Source organism: Dendronephthya gigantea, unplaced genomic scaffold (assembly GCF_004324835.1).
Source record: "Dendronephthya gigantea isolate DGI-Jeju-01 unplaced genomic scaffold, DenGig_1.0 000045F, whole genome shotgun sequence".
Classification (NCBI taxonomy): domain Eukaryota; kingdom Metazoa; phylum Cnidaria; class Anthozoa; order Malacalcyonacea; family Nephtheidae; genus Dendronephthya; species Dendronephthya gigantea.
The window spans coordinates 1098777-1123183 of record NW_021163055.1 but is presented as its reverse complement, the minus strand read 5'-3'; the positions used below and the strand labels follow the sequence as shown (position 1 = coordinate 1123183).

Genomic DNA, 24407 nt, shown 5'->3' with positions numbered 1-24407 from the left:
AAACAAAAACAAGAATTCCAAAAAAATTATTTGTGAGAAAAGATTGAAAGCTTTACACTTTTATACCTTCTCAAAATGCTCACATGAGCTTACAATTATTCAAGTAATCCACACGGCATTTGTTGCTATAGTTACAAGATAGCTTCCTTCAAAATGGCACATTTATCAAGGCGATAATCTCGTCGTTTACACAATCATACAAAACGGTCTTATTTTGTCACACTTTGAGCCGGTAAGCCAGTAGAATTTGAGTTTTAATTCCATGGTAGTCCTGCTTCAAAAATACCGGGGATTATAGAATATTCTAGGCGCTGTATGAAGATGTCAAATTTGTGTGAATTGTATTGACAAGTCCGTGTAAAGTCTATTATTGCCGACCGCAATGGATCGTGAAACGTTGCGTTTAAAAAGGGAACAATTTAAACGCGATATGCATCGAGTTTCGGAGGAGAAAGACCGTAAGCTCTTTGAAAAAGACGAAGACAGGCAATCATGGGTTGAAGTTATTCGGAAATCGGTTGAAAAAGAAATTGAATTGCGTGTTCGCGAAGCGCTTGGAACTCCTCCAAAAGAACGACAGCGCAAACGTTTAGAAGAACTGACTGCGAAACGACTCGCTAAGATCGAAGAGGAAAAGAAAGCTATGGCTTCTAGCATTATGAAACAGGCCTCCTTCGAACGACACACTGAGGAAGACGATGAATTATTGTGGTTAAGACGGCAAAGATATCTGGAAAAGTTCAACCGACGGAGAACAATGCGTGAGCTTCCTTCTGGTACTCTGTGCTCTATAACTTCGCGGCGTCGCGCTTCTGAAAGTCCTAAAAGCAATCAGACATCGCCAGTCGTTTGGGAAAGCTGCGAGACTGTACCGACGCAGATTCATACAACTGCAACACAATTTAAACGGGCGATAAGCAAGTCTAACTATCCCGAAACAGGAAGAGACGAAGAAACGCGAGCTCGAGACGGACCATATTTTCCCAGCGGAAGAATGCCTTTGATGGCCCCACCAAGGCATTTAAACTCGATTCCAAATTTCGTCGAAGATTTAAATATACCAGGTGAGTTATGTACTTCTAGTAAACGCATTTAACCAAGTTTAGAAGAGCAGTTGTTTAAACGTTTGATATTTGCTGCGGGTATTTGCAAAAGGTGCATGCCATTATTAACCTAATGTAAACAAACATCTCTTATGCTGTCTTAGCAATATAGTACTTTTATTTGGCAGCGATTAAATCCATAATGCCCACGAGAAATCGCCACTTTATATTGTACAATTTAGCTTTATTTTAATTCATTTAATGTGTGGGAAATCCGACGGCTAGGCGTAAATTACGATTCCAACAGGCCTGTGTAATTGAAAGAGATTTACGTGGCATCCTGAAATTTGAACTATGCCCCGCATATGAAAACGATTTGTGTACAGAAATGTGATATTGACTTTGAAAAATGTGTAAATGTTGAACTGACTTTAAATGCTGAATTCGATTTTAAAATTGTTACAATGAAGCTGCATTTTGTAACATTGATTTCGTTTATTCGTTGTAATTAAATGATATAAATATACCCTAGCAACGGAACTGTAAATTTCATTTTTAATTCACAATGCTTGTACAATTTCCATGTATTTAAAAGCGGTTTCCTTGGTGATACAATATGCTCGTACATTTGGACAAGTTGTTTAGGTTAAAATCGTAATAACAACTGTCAAATGTTTATGTTTTATATATGAGATGGAAAAAAATAGAATGACCAGTGCATATATTTTGGGAAAGGAGCACGTATTCCTTGACGACATTTGACTACAAATGAAGAGTCAGTCAGTCTGATGCTATTTGAAGCTATAGTCGTATCTACAGATCTATCAAGGAAGATTTGTAATCATTATATAAACATCAGCTGTGTCTTCAGTGTCCGTAGAATTTGATAAAGAATTTATTTCCCTTTATTATGATCCGAATTTCGAACACCTGCGGACTATTCTGATCTTACAGTCCTCTAGAAAAATTATATACAATAGGTTTCCAATTTAAAACCCACTTCAGGAATTGAACACATAAGGATGGGCATAATTTACTTCATAATCTTTCGTAAACATTCATAAACCTAAATTTCTCAAGCGGTCTTACTTATTAAAAGCATTTTCAAACGCGACAGCACGTCGAATACTGGAGTAGTTTAAGTGGCTGTCATTCCGCTTTCAAAAGAACAGCTGGTATCTTCCACACAAGCACTTGGAACGTAGATCATATCGAAATCAAACAATTTATAATATACCTTACCAGTAAATTCATTGGCTCAAAAAATAGAATGCTTTTGTTGAAACGTTCCATCGAATCTTTCAGGTGTTCTTTTAAAAAATGTCACAATCTGCAGATGGTCATTGAGTATACTCCATGTAAGATACATGAAATACAGGGCGGATCGGTATGGTGCACCCCCCCCCTTCTTGTACCCCAGTCAGAGGGCATTGATTAGCGCGATTCCATTCTATAAAATCACGAAATGGCCAATTAGCCAGTATTCCTGCGCAAAATGGCCTGAATTGCTGTCATAATGCGTTAGAAAAAGGACTAGAATTCTCTTTATTGCTGTTTTCAGAAGCGAACGAGAATCGCACGAAGGTGAAGGAACATCCTGACTATCCAAAATGCTGGAAAGGTTCAGTCGTCGTTTTTGACACTGAGAGAAAAAATACCTTGGTAAGTCATCTCGCAACAAAATTTTGGAAAGGTTCAGTCACCTTGTACCCCACGTGTAAGCCTGAAACCCAGAGGGGAAAATCAGGGGTGAATAAGAGGAAGAGTTTTTCATCTTATCTTTTCATTGATACATGCTTCAACTACTAATCTCATCTAGGACTCTGACGCAGTTCCACCTGGCTGTCCTCCACATCTTCAGTTCGAATCAAGATTTGAGAGCGGAAATCTCAGACAAGCAAAACGAGTGTAAGGAATCTCGAGTGTTTTTGGGAAAGATCGCGCTCTTCCCCCTTCCCCCCTCCCCAAGGTCTGCGCCCCTTGGTCCAGTGTTAGTACTGGAAAGATATTCTCCAAAATCTTTCGTTCACATTTCAGAGGAAACTATGAATATGAACTTGTCCTGAACACAGATCTTTACACAAGAAGACATACACAATGGTAGGTTGTGATTCTGAATCAAAGATTGACATAACGAAACATCATAGTCAGCGGCCAGCCTTTGTATGGCGTTACACTGCGGGATTCGCGCTTGAAGAGACTTTCATCATCATTTCTTACCGCAGGTATTACTTTCAAGTACGGAAAACGATCCCAGGTGTCACGTACACGTTCACAATCATAAATTTCCTGAAGAAGGATAGCTTGTATAACCACGGTAGGCTGCTACACTTTGCAATCTGCGCACCAATCTTTCACAGAATATTTCCAGGTCGGAATTTCTGAATGAAATGGAACATTGGTCAAAATGAACTAGCAATTAATGACGAGACAAGATGCACATAAAATTACCATTTTTTCATTTCAGGCATGAAACCTTTGTTTTACTCAGAGAAAATTGCGGAAAGGAAGCGACTAGGTTGGACAAGAAAGGGTCATCACATTAAATACTTTCAAAACTACATTAAAGGACATCCGTTGTTATCCAGGGACAAGATTTATTATTCTCTAACTTTTCAAATGGTAACGAATTTTTTCTTCAAATCTTTTTTGATTTCCTTTCTTAATAGCTTTTAATATTAAACAACAAAATCTCCACTCTTTGTGCACGATTTGAATTATCAGGCGACACACTAAACAATTTTTGTTTTTTTTCATAGGAATTTCCTCACGTGAATGATGTCTGTTACCTTACCCACTGTTACCCCTATACGTACACAGACCTTGAGAATCATTTGCAAGCTATCACGAATGATCCTATCAAGTACCGCTACTGCAAACAACAGGTAACACAAAGTCATGAGATGACTACACACAAAAACTAACATAGTTTAAGAGCTCTGCCTACTAATGGAAGATAAAAATTTCCCATCCAGGTGCTGTGCAAAACAATTGCAGGTAACAACTGTTACGTCCTGACAATAACATCTGAAGGTAGGTAACTGGAAGGACGAAAGCCGTCTCTATAGCGAATCTGAGAATTGCATTGTTACGAGTGGTAGACGAGTACATTAACTTAGGAACGATCGCTTGCATTTGCCTCTAGATTCGAGAGAAGATAAATTGGGTGTGGTCGTAACAGCGCGCGTGCATCCGGGAGAGACAAACGCCAGTTGGATGATGAAGGGACTTCTTGATTTCCTGACTTCACAAGATCCTGTTGCTGAGGTAAACTTAACATTGTGATAGTATCTTGCCCGAACGCCAGACGATTTTCCCGGTTAATCGCCAGGCGACGGGTAAAACAACTCGACTGATGACTTGCATTATACATAGCACAGTTCATGACGAGGGAACGTGTATCGTTCTTGATACGACTGGGGAGGATGATGACCTAGTCCTTTCTTTTAAACAGGACTTACGAAGAAAACATGTATTCAAAATAATTCCAATGTTGAATCCAGATGGAGTCATTGTTGGAAACTATCGTACAAACTTAGCTGCTAAAGATCTTAACAGGACTTATATGAACCCTAAAAAGGTATATCTATGAAGAACAGATGTGATCAGTTCTCTGAAACGGGAGAGGCCTGTGCAAGGAGTATTCCACAGTCTATAATCTGTCTTGTTTTGTGTCTGAGCTATAACCAATATTTCCAATTTCAGAATTCTTCCCCAACTGTTTACCACACAAAGAAACTAGTGGAGTCTTTCTCGTCTGAACAAGAAGTAAGTTGGGATACTATTGCCGTTTGTGACTGAGGTCTTTCAAGCAGAACACACAAATCATATTTCTATCATTTCTTAATTTCCTAGATTGTGATATACTGTGATCTTCATGGTCATAGCCGAAAACCCAACGTGTTTATGTACGGTTGCACGCCAGAGAATCGCGGGAACTCTGTCAAAGATTTCGTTCAAGAAAGATTGTTCCCATGGTTGATGTCGAAGAAGGTACTAAGAATGATACATTGTTGAAAAAAGCGCTTGTGTAAATGACATATTGCAACGAGAATGAATGTATATTTTTACTTTTGTTTTTTTTAACAGTCATGTTTTCAATTTGTTTCCAAGCGCTTCCATCCCGACTACTGTGGTCCCCCTTCTTAATAGGTAAAATTTTCTAAAAGCTTTTTTTAAAACTTCTAGGCACCTGAGCTGTTTTCGTTCCGCGAATGCAAGTTCAAAGTACGCAAATGCAAGGAGGGAACAGCGCGTGTCGTGATGTGGCGTCAGATGGGTGTCTCAAACAGCTTCACCATGGAAGCGACGTTTTGTGGCGCAAATTTTGGAAACATGTAAGAAGGGTATTTCACCGTATTTGTGGTTGATGGTTGGCCGCTATGGTGGAAATAACATTTCTTTTTCTCTGAATTTTACAGAGCTGCCGGACGACACTTTCATTTCGGAGATTTCGAAGCAATGGGCCGACATTTTTGTGAAGTGCTCATGGATTATACCAGAGCAAGACCCAAGGGGTGCAGGTATGGAAAGGACTGGAGTTAGTTTAGCTTGTTTAGTTTAGCCCAGTTGTTCGCACCACAGATATCTATCCAAATAGCTATTCATCAAAGCACGTTGAAGCAAACTATCTCCTTCATTTCTCTCGTTTTAGGAGCGAGATCACAGAAGCATTTGTCGAGATGGCTTCACGCATGACACAGGACATCATACGTCACGCAAAACTCCTGCAACAACGCAAGAACGAGGCGTGCTGCTCTGCTGACGGCCGCGTGAAACAGTCACGTGGATTGCACGACGGACACGTTAATGTTTTCGATGTTCACGTGGGTGACACGAGGTCGGAACTAGAGTTTCAAGAGGTCGAGGTGTCAGTGAGAAAAAGCGAAGGAACTAGTCTCGAAGATTGCCTCAAACAGTTGGAGGAATACGATTTACACACATTGGCCGCTGAATCAGAGTAAGTCGTTTGAAGAAAAACTCTATTCTCCGTACGTTTATATATTAGCAGCCCAATGAACTCTTGCAGAAAGGTTAAGACAAAACTGGAAGAACTGTCAGCCTTTTTTTTCCTGTGGAAGTTACACCTTCACTGCTATTTACGGTGCAGTGAAGTTCAGGGATACACTCATGTTTATGAACTGGATTTAATTGATTGAATGTCGTTCTTTAGTTCCAGTGATTCGGACAGTCAATCTGAAGGCGAGGAAAACAGTACAAAAGCCAAACAAAGAAAGAAGGTAAAGTATTCATCTGAGTATGTCTTCTTCGTTAAACGAGAGCAAGAGCTTTAACTCCACAGATGAACCATCGTCAATCCTCGTTTCTTTTGAGGCTAGACTTCCAACGGCTGCTGTTTTGCTAACACTGCATTCTTGTCCTTTAACAGAATGACGAGGGACGAAAGAAGAAAAAGAAAAAGGCCGCCAAAAGATGGGAAGTTCTTGCAGTAAGTTAAAAATCGTAATCAATATGAAAGCAAGTCATCTTCTGAATGTTGAGTTTGGATTCTTGATGTAAAATGTTTCGTCTTTTAGTCTTTGAAGCAAAGGTCAGAAATAGTGAATGTAGACAAAGAAGACACCACCAAAATATCGTCCAGAGAACGAGAAAAAGTAAGTTAAATGAAAAAGGTTTTTGAGTGTCAGAAATCGTTAGGATTCTCTCGTTTTGTGTGGGGAATAAGATGTATATTTCATTTGAATTGTTTACAGAGAAGAGTGAGATTAAACCAAAATACATTTGTGAATCCCTACACGACAAGATTCAACAATGGTATTCCTATTTACTCACAAGAAAGAATCGACGAAAGAACTAAGAAGGTTTGTTGGAGTATGGGACATGCAATCATCAGAGTTCGGTCCAACGCGTAGGGTTCCGGTTTTAAGTTTGTGTTATTTAATTTTCTAGAAAAATCGAGAGACAGCGAGTACTTCAGATCCCTCAATATCTGACTGCAGCCCATTACCACTGGTAAGAAAAAAAGCGTGTCCTTAAGAAACTGGACCTCTAAGAAAGAAGTTTAGAACTGATAGAACTATGCAGTATGTAGTAAGTTAACTCAGCTTGCTTTTCAATAATTTTATATTCTATTCAAACCTACAGCCGCTACTTCGCAAAGATGAAATAATAACACCTTATGACGTGGAGCTTTACAATATCACTCAACAACGTAACCACGCTAGTTATATGATGTCGCGCAGGCCTGGAGCGAATCTAGAAGACCCTCAGGCCCAGACCTTAGGTGTGGACACATTCAGATTCGAACCACTCAGTTATTCCGCTTCAAAAGGCTTCACCGTCCGTATTCCAGGTCGGGAACCGTCGGCGGTGCGCAGCGATGACGAGAACCTCCGATGGGATCCCGAGAATGGATACATGCTCGAAGATGAGCATTATTACGCCGAATGCAATCCGAACATGCGCAATACGGTCACGCTTAATCCTTTACAGTACCCACAAAGCACAGCGTGTGCGTATGACGTAAGCGAACTGTCACGGCGTGGAAACGAACCTGCGCAAGAATCAGCCAAAGACTGGACTCAAAACGATTTTTACCCAAACGAGCAAATTCCTGCGAGGGTTGTAAAGATTGCTTCACAAAATTCTTTACATGAACCAATTTCTAGAAGCGAGTCTAAAATACGATCTTTACAAAGACTTAAGCAATTGTCAATGGAAGACAGAAGTGCACGAAATAACAGTGTAGGATAGATTAGAGAATTTATACAAATTGATATACCATATATTTATATAGCCTCGTCCTTTGGGGAACATAGAAAATTTTAAATATTTTAATTAAGAACGCAAGACTTTCAAATATACGCACACATTATTCACGATACGCACACAACTATGAATTTATAATACAAATATTTAACCTTTCTGTGAGACTGGTGGTGATATTATCCCAAGGTCTTTAGATTCGGCCTGGTCAGTTAATCTATTGCTATGGCAAAAATGTCAATTTTAAATTATATTTTCTGCTGTAAATTTCGCTGAATGAATGTGAGAAAGGAATGCATGTTTTAAATCATTTTGAGAAAAGATTGCTCGCATAATCGCAAACGAGGAATAAAGAAAATTCATCACACAAAATTTAAAAGATGTTTATTTTAATATAATTTCATAAAGCTTTGAGTCTTCAGCGACTGTACCACCAGTGTTCCTTTCAAACATCCCCAATTAAACAAATAACCATGATAAATGATCACTTAAATTACACAACAACTGATGAAGTCCAAGATTCAACTAGTATATAGGACTATCCAAATCATTCTTGGTTGAATGCCTCTCACAGAAGATATGGTACAAAGTCTAGTGCAACCTCGCACCCGGGTTACCCCTTCCACCTATCGGAGTAAAACCCTGGGTACGAGATTGCATCTGGTTTCATCAAAGCAAAAGAAAGAATCCTGAATTATCAACGTCTCTTAAAGTTCGACTCTCCCCCTCGATTTCTTAACTTGATCTTGTTGAATACATGTCCTTGTCTTCGGGCTCAGATTGACCGGGTTCTCCACCGGATTTTTCATCCCTGGGTTTTGCCTCCTCGGACCTAAAACCCCGTCCAGTTTGAATATCGATATCCTCCTGTACAGCTTCAGTGATCTCCTCGATAACTTTGGTCATCAAGCCTCTGGCATCAATGACGACGCGCGGACTTGTGCCCAGTTTCGCTCCGCCAGTTTGGATTTCTATATCTTCCTGGATAGCCTTCGTCGTCGTCTCAACGATCCGCTTTGCCATCTCACCCCAGTCCTTTACCACGTGTAGAGGCTCGTCTCCAGGTCTCGGTGAAATTAACGGGTTTTCGGACAAATCTTTCTTCATGTTATCACCTCAAAAACACACTCTCTTTTTCGGATCTCTCCGAAGTCGACGATCGCGACTTCCCGTGCACGTAGATCCCCGATCGAATTTGCACGAATGTAAAATTCTTCAATTCTCTCCTTGAGTTGCTGACCGACTTCTTCCGACAACGCATCGACATCAACATGAACCTGACCGACATTTCGACCAATTCCGATCGCCGCCTGATCGATGTCATCTTGCAACTTTTTCAAGGCCAACTTCGCGAGGTCTTCGGGGACTGAGAACAAATACGGCGAACTAGTCTCAGGCTCTTTTGTGTCACGTTCAACATCGCTCATAACTGAATCAACGATATTTTTAGCCAGCCGTCTGCTGTCAAAATACAGATCACGTTTTCTTTCCAATTTTCCTCCAGTCTGAATATTCATGTCCTCTTCTATGGCCTGGAGAACTTCGTTCGCTACGCGACGGACCAGCTCCTTGCCGCTTAACACAGCGTGGGGTTTGTGCTCCCGACCGGCCCACCCCCCGGTTTGAATTTCAATATCTTCGCTTACACCGTCCAGGATTTCTTTCATGGTCACATGAGCCAAGTGGTCTAGTTCGTGAATGATTACCCCCCGTCCGCGAAGAGCCTCGGAGACCTCGTCAATGACAGCGTCAGCGATATGGTCGAAACCAGGAACGTACATTGGACTGTACATGATACCTAAACCAGAAATATACGTTAGGACAAGAAATAAGAGAGTTATGGAGATTAACACTGGATCAATAAGAGATTATCCTTACTGGACCTCTAGGAAGGACAAACAGTTTAGTCCTAAACATAATATTTACCATCTAATGTTGAAGCATCCTCCTTACTCACTATCACCGGAGGTTCACGAGGAGGCTTCGGCTTGCCATCGGACGGCCGTCGTAAGCCTGACCCTGTCTGAATCTCAATATCTTCATTAATAGCTTCTATCATCTCTTCCCCAAGTTTCTTCGCTAAATCAAGCACGACTCTTGTTCTCCGACCTTGTACTGGCGCACCCGAACTTTGGACGTCGGAAGCAATCGCTTTTGTGGCCTCTTGAGAAGCCTTTCGTACGATGTTGCTGGCCTCAGAGAAGGCGTAGTCCTTCCCGCGAGACTTGCTAATATCTTGCTCTATGTGAGCTAAGAGACTGGACGCCACTTCATCAACAACCTACAGCACAAATAAGGATAAATTTGACGTCGGTTAAACAAGGGGGGGGGGTGAGTAGGTTGTTGTATTTCTTAGAAAACTGTTTGACTTTTCCCAATTTTTGGGAAGACCAGTTTTTCCATTTAGGATTATCTAATCGTAGGCCATAGTTGCACAGATACCGTATTCGCAAACCTAAGAGTGAAACAGCCTGAAATTCCTAAAGATACAAAAAAATAATCGTACCTTCCCCGAGTCCGATGTATTCACGGGACGGCTCGAGCTCACGACGACAGACCGACTGTTCTTCAAACCATCAATAGCCACCTTAATTTCAGCCGCAGTTTTTGCGGCGAGGGACGCTGAATTAATGATCACATGACATTTTCCCGTTGGAACTTGCGCTCGAATAGCCGCGTCCACGCATTTCGTGTATTCCTCGCAGACAACGGCTGACAATCGCGTGGGACTTGAGAAAAGGTAATCCTGTTGGTCGGCCTCTTCCGAAGCGATATCTCGTTTCAAAACATTTGAAACCACGATCGAAATTTCCTTCGCTAAAATTGTCGAATCAAGGGCGATTGTTGGAGCACCGGTAACCACCCCCCCGGTTTGAATTTCAATATCCTCGTTGATGGAATCCAGGACTTCTTGAACCACGCGTCGGGTCACGTCTTTCGCATAGAGCACCACGTCAGAGCCCGCATGGGGTTCGGTACCTGTCGGTTCCGTGCGTGGCCGATCTGCGCCGACGTAACCTCCCGTTTGAATCTCAAAATCCTCGCTAATCCCGAGGAAAACTTCTCGTACAACTTCGTGACAAATCGCCATGACATCGGGTAAGTGAATCTCATCACCATGGATCTTTTTTTGCAGCTCTTCATAGACCATTTCACCAAGAATAAAGGCTTCTTCCAACATCAAAGTTTCTCCGCTACGAAACTGGTCGACATTATCATCAAACTTGACCTTCGCTCGTGTCGAATCTGACTTGGAGTCAGTCATGATAGACGTAAATCTGTTGTATCCAGATTTTATCACGGAGGATGCTTTCGCCGGGTAACAAACTGCCGCTGTTGCGGCGCCCAGGGTACCGGCAAAAAATACCCTCCGCAGAGGTCGTCCTGGGGAGAAAAGGTGGAGACTGAAGTGAGAATTAACCCCACTACTCTTTAGCTGGGCAGCCCTCCTCCTACCCAAGAAAAGATCACAACAGGATTGAACAAGATTCACAAAAGAGCAGCATATTTTATACACTCACTTCCTCTACCAACCATCAAAATACCAGTCACAGAAGCGACTGTGATTGCTCCAGTTTTCAGCTGCAATGTTCTGTCAGTTTGGATGTTTGTTGCAAATTCTTAAAACAAGGATAAAATATTTTTTTGAAATATTGGTTCATGAAAAATGAATGGCTTAATTGTGTGAGAATAAACAGCTTTGAATATGGCTCTTGTGGATCAGTTTGAAACTTTCTAGCCAGGAAATTTATCTACCAATAACAGTTTGTGAATTTAGAAAAATAAAAACAAATTAACATGCTTTAACCTTTTGTCTTGTCCCAAAATGTTTTGGCGCCTTCGGTTGAGGAATCTGTCACATTCTGTGAAGACAAGATGAAAGAAATTACTGTTTCCATAATCATACAATAACCATCTTAAAATATTGCAATATTAATTGGTCAACCTTCACTTTATCAGAGTGTTTCCAAACAAATTTTCTGCCTTTTGAAATCTGTTCCTCCAATGCAGTTGGCTGAATATCCTCATCAGGTTTCATTGATTCCTTCACTGGCTTATCATAAATCTCAAGCTTAACATAAATGGTTATTTTTGAGTGGAAGAATTCTATATATATGGTATAATATGAAATAAAGCCATAGAGGTATAATAAATATTTAAGTCCAACTTCTCTACAGAATATATATCTTATAGCCCATCTATATGAACCTAAACCATCACACATTAGACATAAAAATCTTGGTAATCTTACATCTTTTGGATCAAGTTTCCTCTGAGGGTTGTCTGCTGCCTTGAGTGTCGTCATATGGTATGCCACACCCGCTAGGGGCGGAGTCATCCACCACAGTACTTTGCTACCTCTCTGCAAGACAAATGTAGCAAAGATGTCAGGGGGGCTGGTTTGTGATCTGGTGGTAGGAGATGCTAATGATAATTTGTAAACTTAAAATTTGTAAATTTGAATGATATTTTTTAAAGAGTTCTGCCTCCAGATTTAAACCCTCAACGCCTGATCAGTCCTCTGGGAATGGCACAATTTAAGAATTAATCACAGGTTACACTGATCAATATGATATATTTTTACAGGCTTTATCTATTTTTTACAATCAATGCAATTTACAATACAAAAACTATAGACTATAATATTAATACAACAGAAAACATAAAGTATGTATTATTTATGCAACAAAATCTGACTACATCAATCCCAAGACGAGCTAACAGTCTAAAAGCAAAAAATCGTTTAAAAACTTAAACATGATAAAAAGCACGACTTACCAACATTGAACTAGCCATGTTGCAAAACAACGAATATCGCGAGCTTCGAGGGAAATGGGCCGAGAGAAATCGACCCGATTTTAGGGTTAGTTGTAGTCTTCCCCGCTCCAAGATGTGAAAAATTATTACTGTACATTTTTTGCTGATTTATCAGTAGATAAATACATATATCATGTCCTTCGCTCACTTTTTGTATACTCTTTAACTATAGTTAGCCCAAACAATATGCAATTTCGATTTACAAATGAAAAATCGTCAAAATATGACTTGTTAGGCTTAGCCTACCACACCTGTGGAAAAATTTGGCCGTTTTCTAAAATACGAGTTTTGTACCCTCTCCGGGTTGTTTTCCCCAGACGTGGTCTTTAAATTTCATTTGTTATAATAACAATAAAATTATTTCAAAGATCACAAAAGTGACAAAACGCGTCATGGTCTATGGGTTTTAGATACGATCATGTCAAGCGTTTTAAGGAAAAAATACGACGATTTAAAGTCGGAAAACACGACGGTTATGTCCGAGGAGATAGATCATGATTCTAAAAATGACGAAAATTTTGCATCGGAGGAGAAACCACAGCCAAAAAGACGGCTACTGGTGTTTGCTGTTCATTTCTGCAACGTGTTGTATTCGTCATGTTTCTGGATTAATATCGGTGTCTATCCAGTACGGTTTTGAAATTATAGATTTGCTCTTGATAGAGATATAAGCTAGTAAATCTAACTCATCAAGTATGTGGTATAACAAGACCTTGTCTGGCTGCCCCTTGGTTATATTAGAACGTAAATAGTACATGTGATTTAAATAATTAATAATAGATTACGTTCCTCAAGCAAAATACTGCACTTCCTATAGTCTTCACTTTTCAGATTACCAAAATTCTGATGTTGAAGTAACCATATATTTTTTCAGTATATAACCAAATCTCTCGGGATCGATATGGTCACCTATGGGTATCTGCAAACAGTGTTTGGTGCCCTCCAGTTGCTTGGTGGACCAATCTATGGACGTCTGGGTGATATGTTTGGAAGCAGAGCTGTACTTATGTTAGCACATTCTTGTGGATTTTTCATTTATTTTCTTCTTGCAATCGCTAGCAGTCCCGCCATGCTGTTCCTCGCACGGGTGCCTGGGATATTCATGCATGGTGCTCAAGGTATATGCTTGCATGGTGTGGAGTCAAACTTTTGACCCATTTCTATTATGATCACTTCTCTTTAGTAAGCCTAATCTCTAATACATGCAATCACCTCTGTAATACAGTCACCGCCTCTAATACAGTCACCTCTCTCTAATACAATCACCTGTCTCTAATACAGTTACCTCCTCTAGTACAGTCACCTCTCTCTAATACAGCCACCCCTCTCTAATACAGCCACCCCTTTCTAATACAGTCAACATGGTGCACTCTTTAATTAACATTGACACCAGCTTAGAAAACACAACTTCACCATCATTTTATTCTCTTTTCTGCAACCAGGTGCCCAGATGGTCATGACAGATTTGACAAGCCACAAAGGTAATTCTCCTTAATTAACTGTCAAATATTTTAAAAATACAAAACCTGTGTTAAGGACAATTTTTTATGTTGACTTACAGAAAGAGCAGTTGCATTGGGTCAGCTTGGATTTTCCTATGGAGCAGGAGTAATTTTGGGACCATTTATTGGTGGACAAATTTCAAAATATTTCTCTAAAAATGCTGCTCTGATGTCAGCTGCATTTTTATCTGTGTTTGCTGTGGGATTTGTCATGATGTTCATACCAAAATTCACAAGGCAAAAAACAGGTGCTGGAGCTTATGTTTTAAAACACAATATCTCAATGTTGCCTTGTCTGCTTCAATTGTGCATCTTCTGATCCCTTCATTCCATGATATCTCTGACCAGCTCTCCTTCATCTCTTCTTATTACATGTCCATATTATCTCAACCTTGCATCCCTCATTTTCTATGCAATGTCCACCACCTTGCAACTTCAAATCTCTTTATTCCATAATATCTTTCTTGCAATACCATTATATCTTCTGACCTCTTCGTTAACCTATCTAAACCACCTTCCTCTATTTCTCCCAGAGTCAAATCCTAAGCAGCAAGCCTCCCCTGTGTCCTTGTTTGATGTGAAAAGAATCAAAGAGCTGATGCTAATTCCAGGTGTAGGATTGATCTACGTAATGAAACTAATATCTGGACTACCATTTGGTATATTTCAATCAATGTTCTCCTTAGTCGTTGTAAACACATTCGGCCTGACTCCAGCTCAGCATGGGATGTTTATGTCCTACATTGGATCACTCATGATTGTAAGTAAATTCTGAATTAAGAACCCCGCACATTTTTGCTGGGATTTCATCTCAAGGGTTTCACCTCTTTTTTCACAGCTTGTGCAAGGTTTTGGTGTGGGTTTTGTTACGAAGCGAATGAACGAAAAAAATACTTTGGTCCTGGCAATGATTTTATGCTCTTTCGGTTATGTTCTTTTGGTAAGCCAGAGTTAATAATCTTTGGTTATCTTTTCCAGTTTCTATTGCGCGTATTATTTTCCAACTGGATTTGGCAGGCTGAATTGCAATGAGATCCTAAAAAAGAAGCTTTCAAACCGACATAAAAATTTCATTTGATTCAAATTGTGTTGGAGAAAACCTTCTAGATTCGTTTCCATTTAAAACTACAATGAACAACGCTAAATTCTTTATTTCATGAATTTGATCTGGCATTTCTGGGTATCTAAAAGTTCTATCCCTCTACCAACTAAGGCTTAGCTATTGAGCAAGAAATGATTACTATTGAGTAATAGTACTTGATTTTAAAACGATGACGGTAAGGTCGTCTATCTTCAGGTCGCCCTCAACAATTACAATGTTATCTTTTCATAATAGTTCTTCAGCTCTCGCGCGCTGCATCTCTGTGTGATGGTCGTACCTCTTGTTTTTGGTGGTGCATTGTTTGGCGTGATCACCAACTCCATTCTAACCAAACTAGTCCCAGCAGAAGACACGGGCTTTGCCCTTGGCATCTCCTTTGCCACCCACGCTCTCATACGGACAATCGCCCCAACGGTCGGCGGAATCCTTCTTCATCGCTTCGGGTACACGTCGTTTGGAACCGTAGGATTTGTAGTTTGTTTAGGCACGGCACTGTTCTTGTTTTTAAAACAAAACATACAGACCGAATCGTGACAATTTTATTCAAATGTAATTTAGACTCATTTTTATGTACAATTTGTGGCAATAAATTAATGACAATAGACTGATATTTGTTTGAATATTGTACTCATTTAGAGCAACCATCATCAATGGTTGATTTTTCAGCCTCTATGCACGAATTTCTGTGTGTCGTTGCTGTATTTTGATTGCGACCAATCAAAACTATGAACGTGACAAGCAGTCATAAAATAAGAAATAGGCGAATCAAAGTTTGTTTCTCCAAGAAAGCGGAAGAAAATTAAACAAAATCAACCGCAAGATAGCACCTGAAGACAGATGACTTCATCATGTTCCTCATAATTATACAAGCGACGAACTGCATGTGCAAATTTGATTTACATACGTGTATAAAACTAATGTATATTGCTTTCATTTACGCCGTCAATGATTCAATATATATAGCGCATTTAAACTATCATAAGATATAACGTGCAATAGAGCTTAATAATATGATGCGTAGACATTCATATATCTACTTGTATGTTTACACAAGTGGTTTAAACTTGTTCAAAGTGCATTTCATTCAGTGCAAATGCCCTAGGATCGACTTTATCCGACTAGTAATTTCCATTCATTCTTTGGGGATGAAAATCGTGGCCATATGTTGAACAAAAGATAACAGTTCTATCTATCTATACAATCTTCGGTTTCCCCCACCTCGCTGGGTACTTGTTGTAGTATACTGACCTCTGACACGAGCGCCCCCACCGCTAGCACGGCTTCCCCCCAGGGGAATGGCTCGTTGCTTCGGTGGGGCTGGACGACTAATCGTTGTTGCACACTTCGGAATATGCCGAGCAGCGGTTTCCGGCGCAAATCTTCGCGTACAATGCTTACAGTATACGTAGTCAGGGTTTTCACTTGGAGGGGGTGGGGGAAGGTCAGACACCTTTCCTCCTTTTTTGACATGGTCCTGAACCTTCTTTGCGTCACGTATCGCTCTGATAAAGTCCTCTGCAAAGAAACGATATTTCTTGTCAAAAAAGACTGGCCAATGATAGACTAGACTAGAGAGGGTGTTTAGCTTAGTTTAGGTTTCCTCCAGTAGTAAACACTGGATCAATAAGAGATGATCCTTACTGGATCTCTAGGAAGAACAGTTTAGAACTGATAGAGCTATCCAGTATAAATAAAGTTAGTTTAGTTTAGGTTTCCTCCTGTAGTAACAGTGGATCAATAAGAGATGATCCTTACTGGACCTCTAGAAAGAACAGACTTAGAACTGATAGAGCTACCCAGTATTAGTTATTAGTTTATTCTTACCGTGGTTTTTCCTCCAATTGGACTTTGATTTCGGTTGTATCTGTGCCTTGCTACTCGCTCTACCTGGTCTGTTAAACGAGGCTGCCTCGGTGCCCTCAGTTCGATGCTTGCTCGAGTTGAACACTTTCCGTTGTTTCGCATTGTTACAGATTGCCTGATGTTTCTCAACTCTGTCAGCTGCAAAGGTTCGCCCACATTTGAAGCAAGGAACTAAATTACCATTGCCGCTTGATTGGAAAGCTTCAGGATCATTCATACCAGAGGTGCCCAACCCAGCTGAACGACCGAATGCATCAGAATTCGGACTCGCAAAACCACCTTTCTTCGGTCCGCTGGCTTTTTTCACATTCGGTTTTTTACGAGTTGGTTGCGATCCGGGGTTTCTGTGTGAATCATCGTCAGGATGTGATCTATTACTGCCACCTGATCCAACCCTTGCGTTTCCATATGAATTAGAACTGTTCCTGTGTGAATTAGAGTTGTTCCCAAACGAATTGGAACCCTTCCTAAATGAATTAGAAGTTTTCTCATGGGAATTAGAACTTTCAAGATGGTGTTGCATGTCATCAAAGTTGTTGTTGAAGTCACTCTGTCCTTTGGTGCGAGATGGTGGCTTTTTGTATTGATTTCGGGTGGATTTTGTGGTTGGTTTTCTGGGTGGCGTTGTTGGAGATCTTGGTGGAAATTCCAAAGGGTCTGACTGCTTCTGTGACCCAAGCCTGTCTATGGTAAGAAAAACAGTTCTGTAAGTTATTTTATTGGACACATTTATAATCAAAATTTGGTGGTGATATTTAATCAAGAAGGCTGCACACTGGTTACCCAGTATTTCAGGTGTAATTCTATAATCTTAATAGTCCAGCTTACATACTATATTATAAACTTACTATTTGGTGATGACTGTATAGTCTTGGCACCCTGCCTGCATGATCTGAGATGAACACTTAATCTATCTGGCTGGAATGTCCGTTTACAATTTGGACAAGGTACCAATTGTTGTTTAGCTGATTCATATGCCAACTGATTTCTCCTTTCTCTGTCATTTTCATCACCTGTCAGGCTTGGTAGGACGTCAGGTTTGGTTGGAACAGGTCGCCGCATATGTTTTGGCAAACTGTTGTTCTCAAGCTTCCATTTCTTTAAGCATTGCGGCTCATGAATCGAGATGGACGCACTCCCAAATTCACGTCCACAAATATAACAGATAATAGTTTTTGGCTTTACTGGTTCCCTCGGCTGTTCCCTGAACCCGAATCTATTGGTTTCACCTGGGCCACCATTTTGCATAGGGTTACCACGACCCGGCTTAGCTGCATTACCTGGGCGGCAACTCCTTTGGTGAACCGGCAAACGATCCGGAAGGAATGTCCGACCGCAGTTCTCGCAAGGTAAAAGCTGCTGCTTGGAAGTACCATAGGAGAGTTCATTCATTGCATCGATTTGGTTGCCGAGAGATTGGCCATTCGTTGAAAACTCGCCGAAACCTTGCGGTCTGACTGGTGGACGTCTTCTCATGTGCTTGGGTAAATCCCGGTTTTCCAAATGCCATTTTTTAAGGCATTGTGGCTCATGGATCTTGATAGAAGATGTACCATATTTCCTTCCACAAATATAGCAAATTACTGCCCTTGGCCCAAATGAAGCCATATTGTAGTCAGTTAATCAACGTTATTTCTGTTATATACTAATAAAACCAAATTTACTTTTACAGACGTATTAAATAAAGCATGTCTTTACATAGTACTCAGAATAGCTCTTAAAGTATTAACACAAGATCCAAATGATTTTCATTACAAAAATTACCAAACATTTAAATCAATCATTCACCAGATGGTCCAGATCGATCATCGTCGATATTTTCAATAATCTTGGATTTCTCGATTTTAGCTGAAACACAGCAAAATACGTCCAGATTTAGGAAGATTAATAAAATCTTCGTTAGAAACCCCACGATTTGTTTGTATACTTGACCAAAAAAAAATTCAAACAAAATTTGTTCAGAATGTCAAAGAAAGCTTTTGTTGCTAGGTATATAACTCCTGGAGTCTAATATCGTAGGCAAAATATATCCGGGTATAGATAACGTATGGGAAGTAACAACGGGTTACTAAAATCGTATGCAAAAACGCCGGGTAAAAACATCGTACGGGTAAATTTCCCTGATTGGCAGATGTCGTATAGGATGAACTTGCGGCACTTTTATAGATGAAATTTATAAATATTTTTGGTCATTAAAGTTATGATAATATCTGCGGTGTTTGAGATCTGTTGAGGAAAATCCACGCATGATTCTCTATTATTCCTTGTTTACATATACCATGCTGATTTTATACAGAAACAGGACAATACTGAATAATAGGTGTTCCGGTTTTGTACTTGAGTGGGTTGTTTATTGCTTTGGCATAAACTAGACAGTGTCCATGGGTTGAAAATGTTTCAATTGGGAAAAAGATTTTAAGACAACGGTGAAGTGCTTTAAGCCTTAGGTACTTTCTTTCCCATTTTATTTAATGTAACCCTGCAAAAAGCAATTAATATTGGGATGTGTTTCTCTTCAGAAACAACGAATTAAGCTGGAATATCAAGCTTTAAGTATCCAATTTAACAATTTCTAAATAGCTTTATGTTTCGCTTTCGAAACCCGACTAAAATCTCAGCCACCGATTCGGGTTGTCCCTTTCTTTTTGAAGAAAGTAATTCCGATTAGTGAACAAGTATTGGGTTTCATTACCGGTTACTAGCGTACAGTTTATGGGTGGGGAAAGATTAAAAGTGCAATCCTGTTGTTGCGTTTTTCCATAATTGGTGATCCAGTTAAAAAACTGATAATCTTGGCGATACTTTAGTTTCTAGTCTGGTTGTTTGGTTTAGTTTCAGTGAAGAAGTTAATTTTAAAACGAAATTTTACTGAATCAACCGAAGTTTGATCGACAAAATACAATATTGTGTTTCAAACATTTGCGACAAAAAGATTCATAATTGCTACTTTCCACCAGAAAGAACCTTTTGTTGCAACTTATCTGATAGACGCTGCAACGGCCGATGATTTTTATGGAAGAAAGAAGAAAATTCTACGCTATCTTCTCACAGATGGACGTTCCATAAATGGTCATATTTCACTTTAATGTTTTCCACGGCAAACCACAACAACAGGCCAATACAAATAGTTTAAAATGAGGCCATTATAGATAATTTCGGTTCATGCTTTTGTATTATAACGTGGAAGTAATTGTTATATGACATCCGGTTTAAAAAATGCGATGACATAACTGCATAACATGCCTCCCTTCCCTTCCGTGTGGGCCGCTTTTAGACGCATTTTGATGGACATTAACATATAATCATATAGTGTCCGTGAATAGTTTAAGTTAAAAGGTTTTATTACAGACAAAAGCTTTCACTTTATCGAAGTTTCAAACGGTGCCAGGTACGAGGAGGCTAAACATTTCTGGTATTGACCCAAATTTACATTCAGATATTGAGCTTAGTGTGCTTTCTTTGTAAAAGGCATTTATAATTTGCAATAATTACTCGAGATATGAGCTCTCCTGAAGCAATGTCGCAGGCAAGAAGTCATAAACAAGCCGCTTACAAACCGCGAATTTTGAAGGAAGGCTTCGTCGAGAAGAAGAGTAGGGTGTTAAAGAAATGGCGAAAACGATACTTCAAAATAAACGGCGAAGTTTTGTGCTTTTTCAAGAAGGAAGAACACACAGACAAGAAGCGTCCGATGGGTCGGATATTTCTCGCCGACATCCTCGCGGTCGGCAAGTATTTCTCAAAGGCAAAAAGCAAGGATCATTGTTTTAGCATCGATACAAAATCGGGGAAGACGCACATTATGAACTGCGAATCGCCTGAGGAACGAGACGCTTGGATTTTAATTGTGAATTTCGCAAAAGATGACTTCTTCAAAGCAGAAGAGGAAGATCCAGTTCGTAGACGGAGCGTGAGATTGAACGGCGATCTAAAACGAATTAAATTGTTCAAAGATCCCACGAAGGGCATTGGTGTTCGGATTAAAAGCGTAAACGGGTGTGTATTTGTTACCCGAATTGTTGAAGATGGCCCTGTAGCAGAAACGGGTGTACTTCGTCCAGGTATATAGACCATTATTATGGGTTAATATTTGAAAATGCTGTAATCGCATAATCAGCTTAAAAGCTAATCTTCAGGAGAAAAAGAAACAGGCATGCTTACATTACCTCAAAATAAGGAAATAAATTACTTCCCTGAATTTTGTTTAGTTTGCTACTAGCATTTATACTTCCATATAAGTACATTTGACCCAAAATTATGTAACAAAATAACAAGAGTACACCTACAAATACCAACTCTTCAAAGGATAAATCATTGAATTGAACTTCCATTTGTCTGAATTGATTAGATTGGCATGTGTTTCCTTTCTTAGATTTCAATTATTGCATTTGGTGTACATTTACTGAACTTTTCCCACATCACTTCTTCATGTAATGTTTGTTTGTGACATCAAAGGGACAAAGCATATATCAAGTTCCTAAAGTGTTCAGTTGCATCTGACCCTATTGTGAGATTATTGACTTTATATAATTTGACCTCATTGTGAGATTATGAAGTTGGATAAATTTGATAATTGGATAAATTTGACAGTAATAATACAAATCAAATCATATGAACTGGTAGTTCTCTCCAGCAAACATCTAAAATATTTCAACCAGGCTATATCTAGGCAGCTTGCCAAATAGCAAACTCATTGACAAATACTATTGCCTGATATTGAGTGAAGTAAATTGTTGGAAATATTAAAGTCCTTCAAGCAACATTTCTTGTTTCTAGGAGACCAACTCTTGGATGTAGATGGTGTTAACATGAGTAATATGACAATTGAACAAGTCAGTGAGGTTCTTAAAGCAGCTCCAATTCTTATGACCTGCACCGTAAAACCAGCAAACCACTTTAAATATGCCGCCGCAGAACCAACGCAAGCAGCGAAAAGCAGCTACGCCGAGATTGACATAGATGCTCTAGCGATAGAAGATCCTAACGCCAACCATGAAGTGGAGAAAATTGACGCAGGGTATGAGGACGACCAGTCAAGCACAGGAAGTTATGTCATAATGCCATCAGATGAAGAACTTGAGGATGGACATCTCTATGATAAACCTGAAGCAGACCATTCTAGAGATATGGAAACAGATGAATCGGAATATATGAATATGCCAAACCACGAGGAAGAGAAACCATCTATCCTGCCACCAAGGGCAGTGCAACCAGAGCAAAAACGTAATCTCCCAGCCGGGCAAAGGAACTATCTAGAGTTGTGTTTTGATGATGATGAGTCATAATCTATTTATAGAACACAGCATTACGCCCTCAGAAACTGTCATAGTTAGTCTGTGAATAAGAAGTTACATGCCAAATGCTAGGTATGCAGAAATATTCATAAAACAATAATTCCAACGCATAATTTCCCAGTGAACACCCAATACAAACTCCTAGAACTAGCCATTGTCCGTAAAACCTTAGACGTGAAATTTTGCAGTTTCTAATTATTCAAATATGTCAAAAAATTTATTTGTTATTTTTGTGAAATACACTTATTTTATAGCACTTTTGTATATAGGAAGAGATGAAAAAAGAGAATTTTTGTATATTTGTGGTATTTTTCACAAATTAGTTGTTTCAGCATGTTCACGAGAAGAAGCCAAGCAATATTAAATTTGCATTTGGGCACCTGCTCCCATCTTATCAATAAAAGAGTGGCCAATCAAATTGGTCTGGCTGGCAAATCTAAATGCCCTTGGATTGCATGTGATATCAATCTATTTAAAAACACATTGAAAAACTTGATTTGAGGGCCTTTGTGCAATGCAAATATATCCACATAAAAAGACCTTCTTTGTTCTTACTGTATTCTTCACTCAACACACAAATATCACACAACAATTTCAAATTTACTTTAATTTATTTCACTCAAGCCATTTTACAACCTGAACAAGATCACTTGTCTTGGGATTCCTGACCAGTTGGCATGGTGCGAATGATGTCAGAGTCACCAGGGTCGGTGATGCTCAGCACGGACACCCTGAAATATTTCCCACATGCGGTTCCGAGCTCAATATTGTTTCCAGTGTAATGATGAACACCAGTCTTTGCCAACATTGCATAGTATTCAATCTCACTTTTCCTGTCAAGGACCACAAAAATAATATTAGAGAACCGTTTGAAAGCAATGATTATGTGTAAGGTAATATGATGGTACTCTTAGTTACCAACCGACAACTCTTGGTTTAATATTAGACTAATAAACACAAATGGTCAGGTTTTGAGTCTTACCATAGTAATTCTTAACATGCCAGGTTGGTTTAGTAACAAAAATGCAAACATAAGACAGGTTTAACTCAGACTATATGCAGATAGGAAGTTACAATTAAACAGGTCCCTCGCATACCTCAATTGAGGGGTGTTGTTTGAGATGATCACCAGCTTAGCTTTTCCTTGCCTGAGCGTCTTCAAGGTGGATTTATAGCCCAAAGTGTATTTGCCACTTTTCATGACAAGTTGAAGACGAGAATTGATGCTTTCTTGAGACTTTTTCTACATTTTTTATGGAGTAATAAATGTAAGTAAGGGTTGGTGATTCAGAGACAATTTGTTAGTTAAAAACATGCTACCATATACACACAACTAACAGGCTATACCAGCTGTGTTTTGACATATTTCCTGCCTTCTTTCCAGGAATAGGTGGGTAGGTTCCCATTATAGGTGGGGGAGGTTCCAATTATAGGTGGGGTAGGTTTCAATTATAGGTGGGGTAGGTTCCAATTATAGGGGAGGGAGGTTCAATTATAGGTAGGGTAGGTTATAGGTGGGGGGCTCAATTATAGGTAGTATAGATTCAATTACAGGTGGGGTAGGTTTAATTATTGGTGGGGAAAACACACACAGCAAACTTACCAAGTCAAGTTATTGAGATATTATTATAATGGCTGAAAAGTAACAACCATGCTGCAAAACTACAATCCTGATAAGATGAAATATACATTTCAGTTTTATCAGGTTTCTCAGGCACACTCTTGATGCCTCCACCATAAGTTCGCTACAGATTTAACTATTTTATAACAACAGCAAAACAAATGAATGGCTGACTGAATCTTTACATACCGTTTTTTTAGTGGCAACCATCGTGCAATTCGTCAAAATTCCCCTTTTCTATAAAGAGCAACAACTGCGCTTTAATTCTATGCAAAATTTACAACAATCGCGGAAGAAAAACAGGGAAATTATCAGTTTTAAACTTACCTAAAATGAAATTTATTTTGTTCAAAGAACACGAGGGCAAAAAAGAGGACGAATCCCACAATGCATTTCTGCATCAAGAAATTCTAATGGTGTTTAGTCCTTCGAGCTATT

The 24407-nt window shown here is 39.5% G+C and overlaps 6 protein-coding genes across 6 annotated transcripts; 3 read left to right on the top strand and 3 right to left on the bottom strand.

Annotated features, from left to right (window-relative positions):
- The first annotated feature begins 149 nt into the window (after positions 1 to 149).
- Positions 150 to 7882, top strand: LOC114527703. Its single transcript, XM_028549411.1, has 21 exons — positions 150 to 1064; positions 2605 to 2705; positions 2863 to 2951; positions 3081 to 3143; positions 3269 to 3360; positions 3511 to 3665; positions 3803 to 3928; positions 4019 to 4076; positions 4189 to 4310; positions 4498 to 4623; positions 4749 to 4811; positions 4899 to 5036; positions 5232 to 5380; positions 5465 to 5566; positions 5698 to 6003; positions 6217 to 6283; positions 6433 to 6492; positions 6581 to 6658; positions 6758 to 6865; positions 6954 to 7016; positions 7149 to 7882. Exons 1-21 carry the CDS (start codon positions 383 to 385, stop codon positions 7755 to 7757), a joined length of 3357 nt encoding a protein of 1118 aa, XP_028405212.1. The 5' UTR covers positions 150 to 382; the 3' UTR covers positions 7758 to 7882.
- Positions 7883 to 8872: 990 nt separating this feature from the next.
- On the bottom strand, positions 8873 to 12632 carry LOC114527695. Its single transcript, XM_028549402.1, has 8 exons — positions 12549 to 12632; positions 12022 to 12132; positions 11716 to 11841; positions 11578 to 11632; positions 11291 to 11389; positions 10276 to 11153; positions 9696 to 10050; positions 8873 to 9567 (listed from the first exon to the last, which is right to left on the bottom strand). The coding sequence occupies exons 1-8, from the start codon at positions 12564 to 12566 to the stop codon at positions 8873 to 8875; spliced, it is 2337 nt and encodes a 778-aa protein (XP_028405203.1). The 5' UTR covers positions 12567 to 12632.
- Positions 12633 to 12900: 268 nt separating this feature from the next.
- Positions 12901 to 15792, top strand: LOC114527563 (solute carrier family 22 member 18-like). The gene is made up of 7 exons (XM_028549254.1): positions 12901 to 13215; positions 13462 to 13705; positions 14030 to 14068; positions 14149 to 14337; positions 14623 to 14849; positions 14928 to 15029; positions 15426 to 15792. The coding sequence occupies exons 1-7, from the start codon at positions 13006 to 13008 to the stop codon at positions 15723 to 15725; spliced, it is 1311 nt and encodes a 436-aa protein (XP_028405055.1). The 5' UTR covers positions 12901 to 13005; the 3' UTR covers positions 15726 to 15792.
- Positions 15725 to 19105, bottom strand: LOC114527562. Its single transcript, XM_028549253.1, has 3 exons — positions 17903 to 19105; positions 17016 to 17738; positions 15725 to 16706 (listed from the first exon to the last, which is right to left on the bottom strand). The coding sequence occupies exons 1-3, from the start codon at positions 18660 to 18662 to the stop codon at positions 16381 to 16383; spliced, it is 1809 nt and encodes a 602-aa protein (XP_028405054.1). The 5' UTR covers positions 18663 to 19105; the 3' UTR covers positions 15725 to 16380.
- Positions 19106 to 20307: 1202 nt separating this feature from the next.
- Positions 20308 to 22785, top strand: LOC114527462. Its single transcript, XM_028549116.1, has 2 exons — positions 20308 to 21115; positions 21831 to 22785. The coding sequence occupies exons 1-2, from the start codon at positions 20554 to 20556 to the stop codon at positions 22337 to 22339; spliced, it is 1071 nt and encodes a 356-aa protein (XP_028404917.1). The 5' UTR covers positions 20308 to 20553; the 3' UTR covers positions 22340 to 22785.
- Positions 22786 to 22940: 155 nt separating this feature from the next.
- On the bottom strand, positions 22941 to 24329 carry LOC114527464 (60S ribosomal protein L30-like). The gene is made up of 4 exons (XM_028549118.1): positions 24297 to 24329; positions 24159 to 24205; positions 23446 to 23591; positions 22941 to 23181 (listed from the first exon to the last, which is right to left on the bottom strand). Exons 2-4 carry the CDS (start codon positions 24177 to 24179, stop codon positions 22995 to 22997), a joined length of 354 nt encoding a protein of 117 aa, XP_028404919.1. The 5' UTR covers positions 24180 to 24205; positions 24297 to 24329; the 3' UTR covers positions 22941 to 22994.
- Between the last annotated feature and the right edge of the window lie 78 nt (positions 24330 to 24407).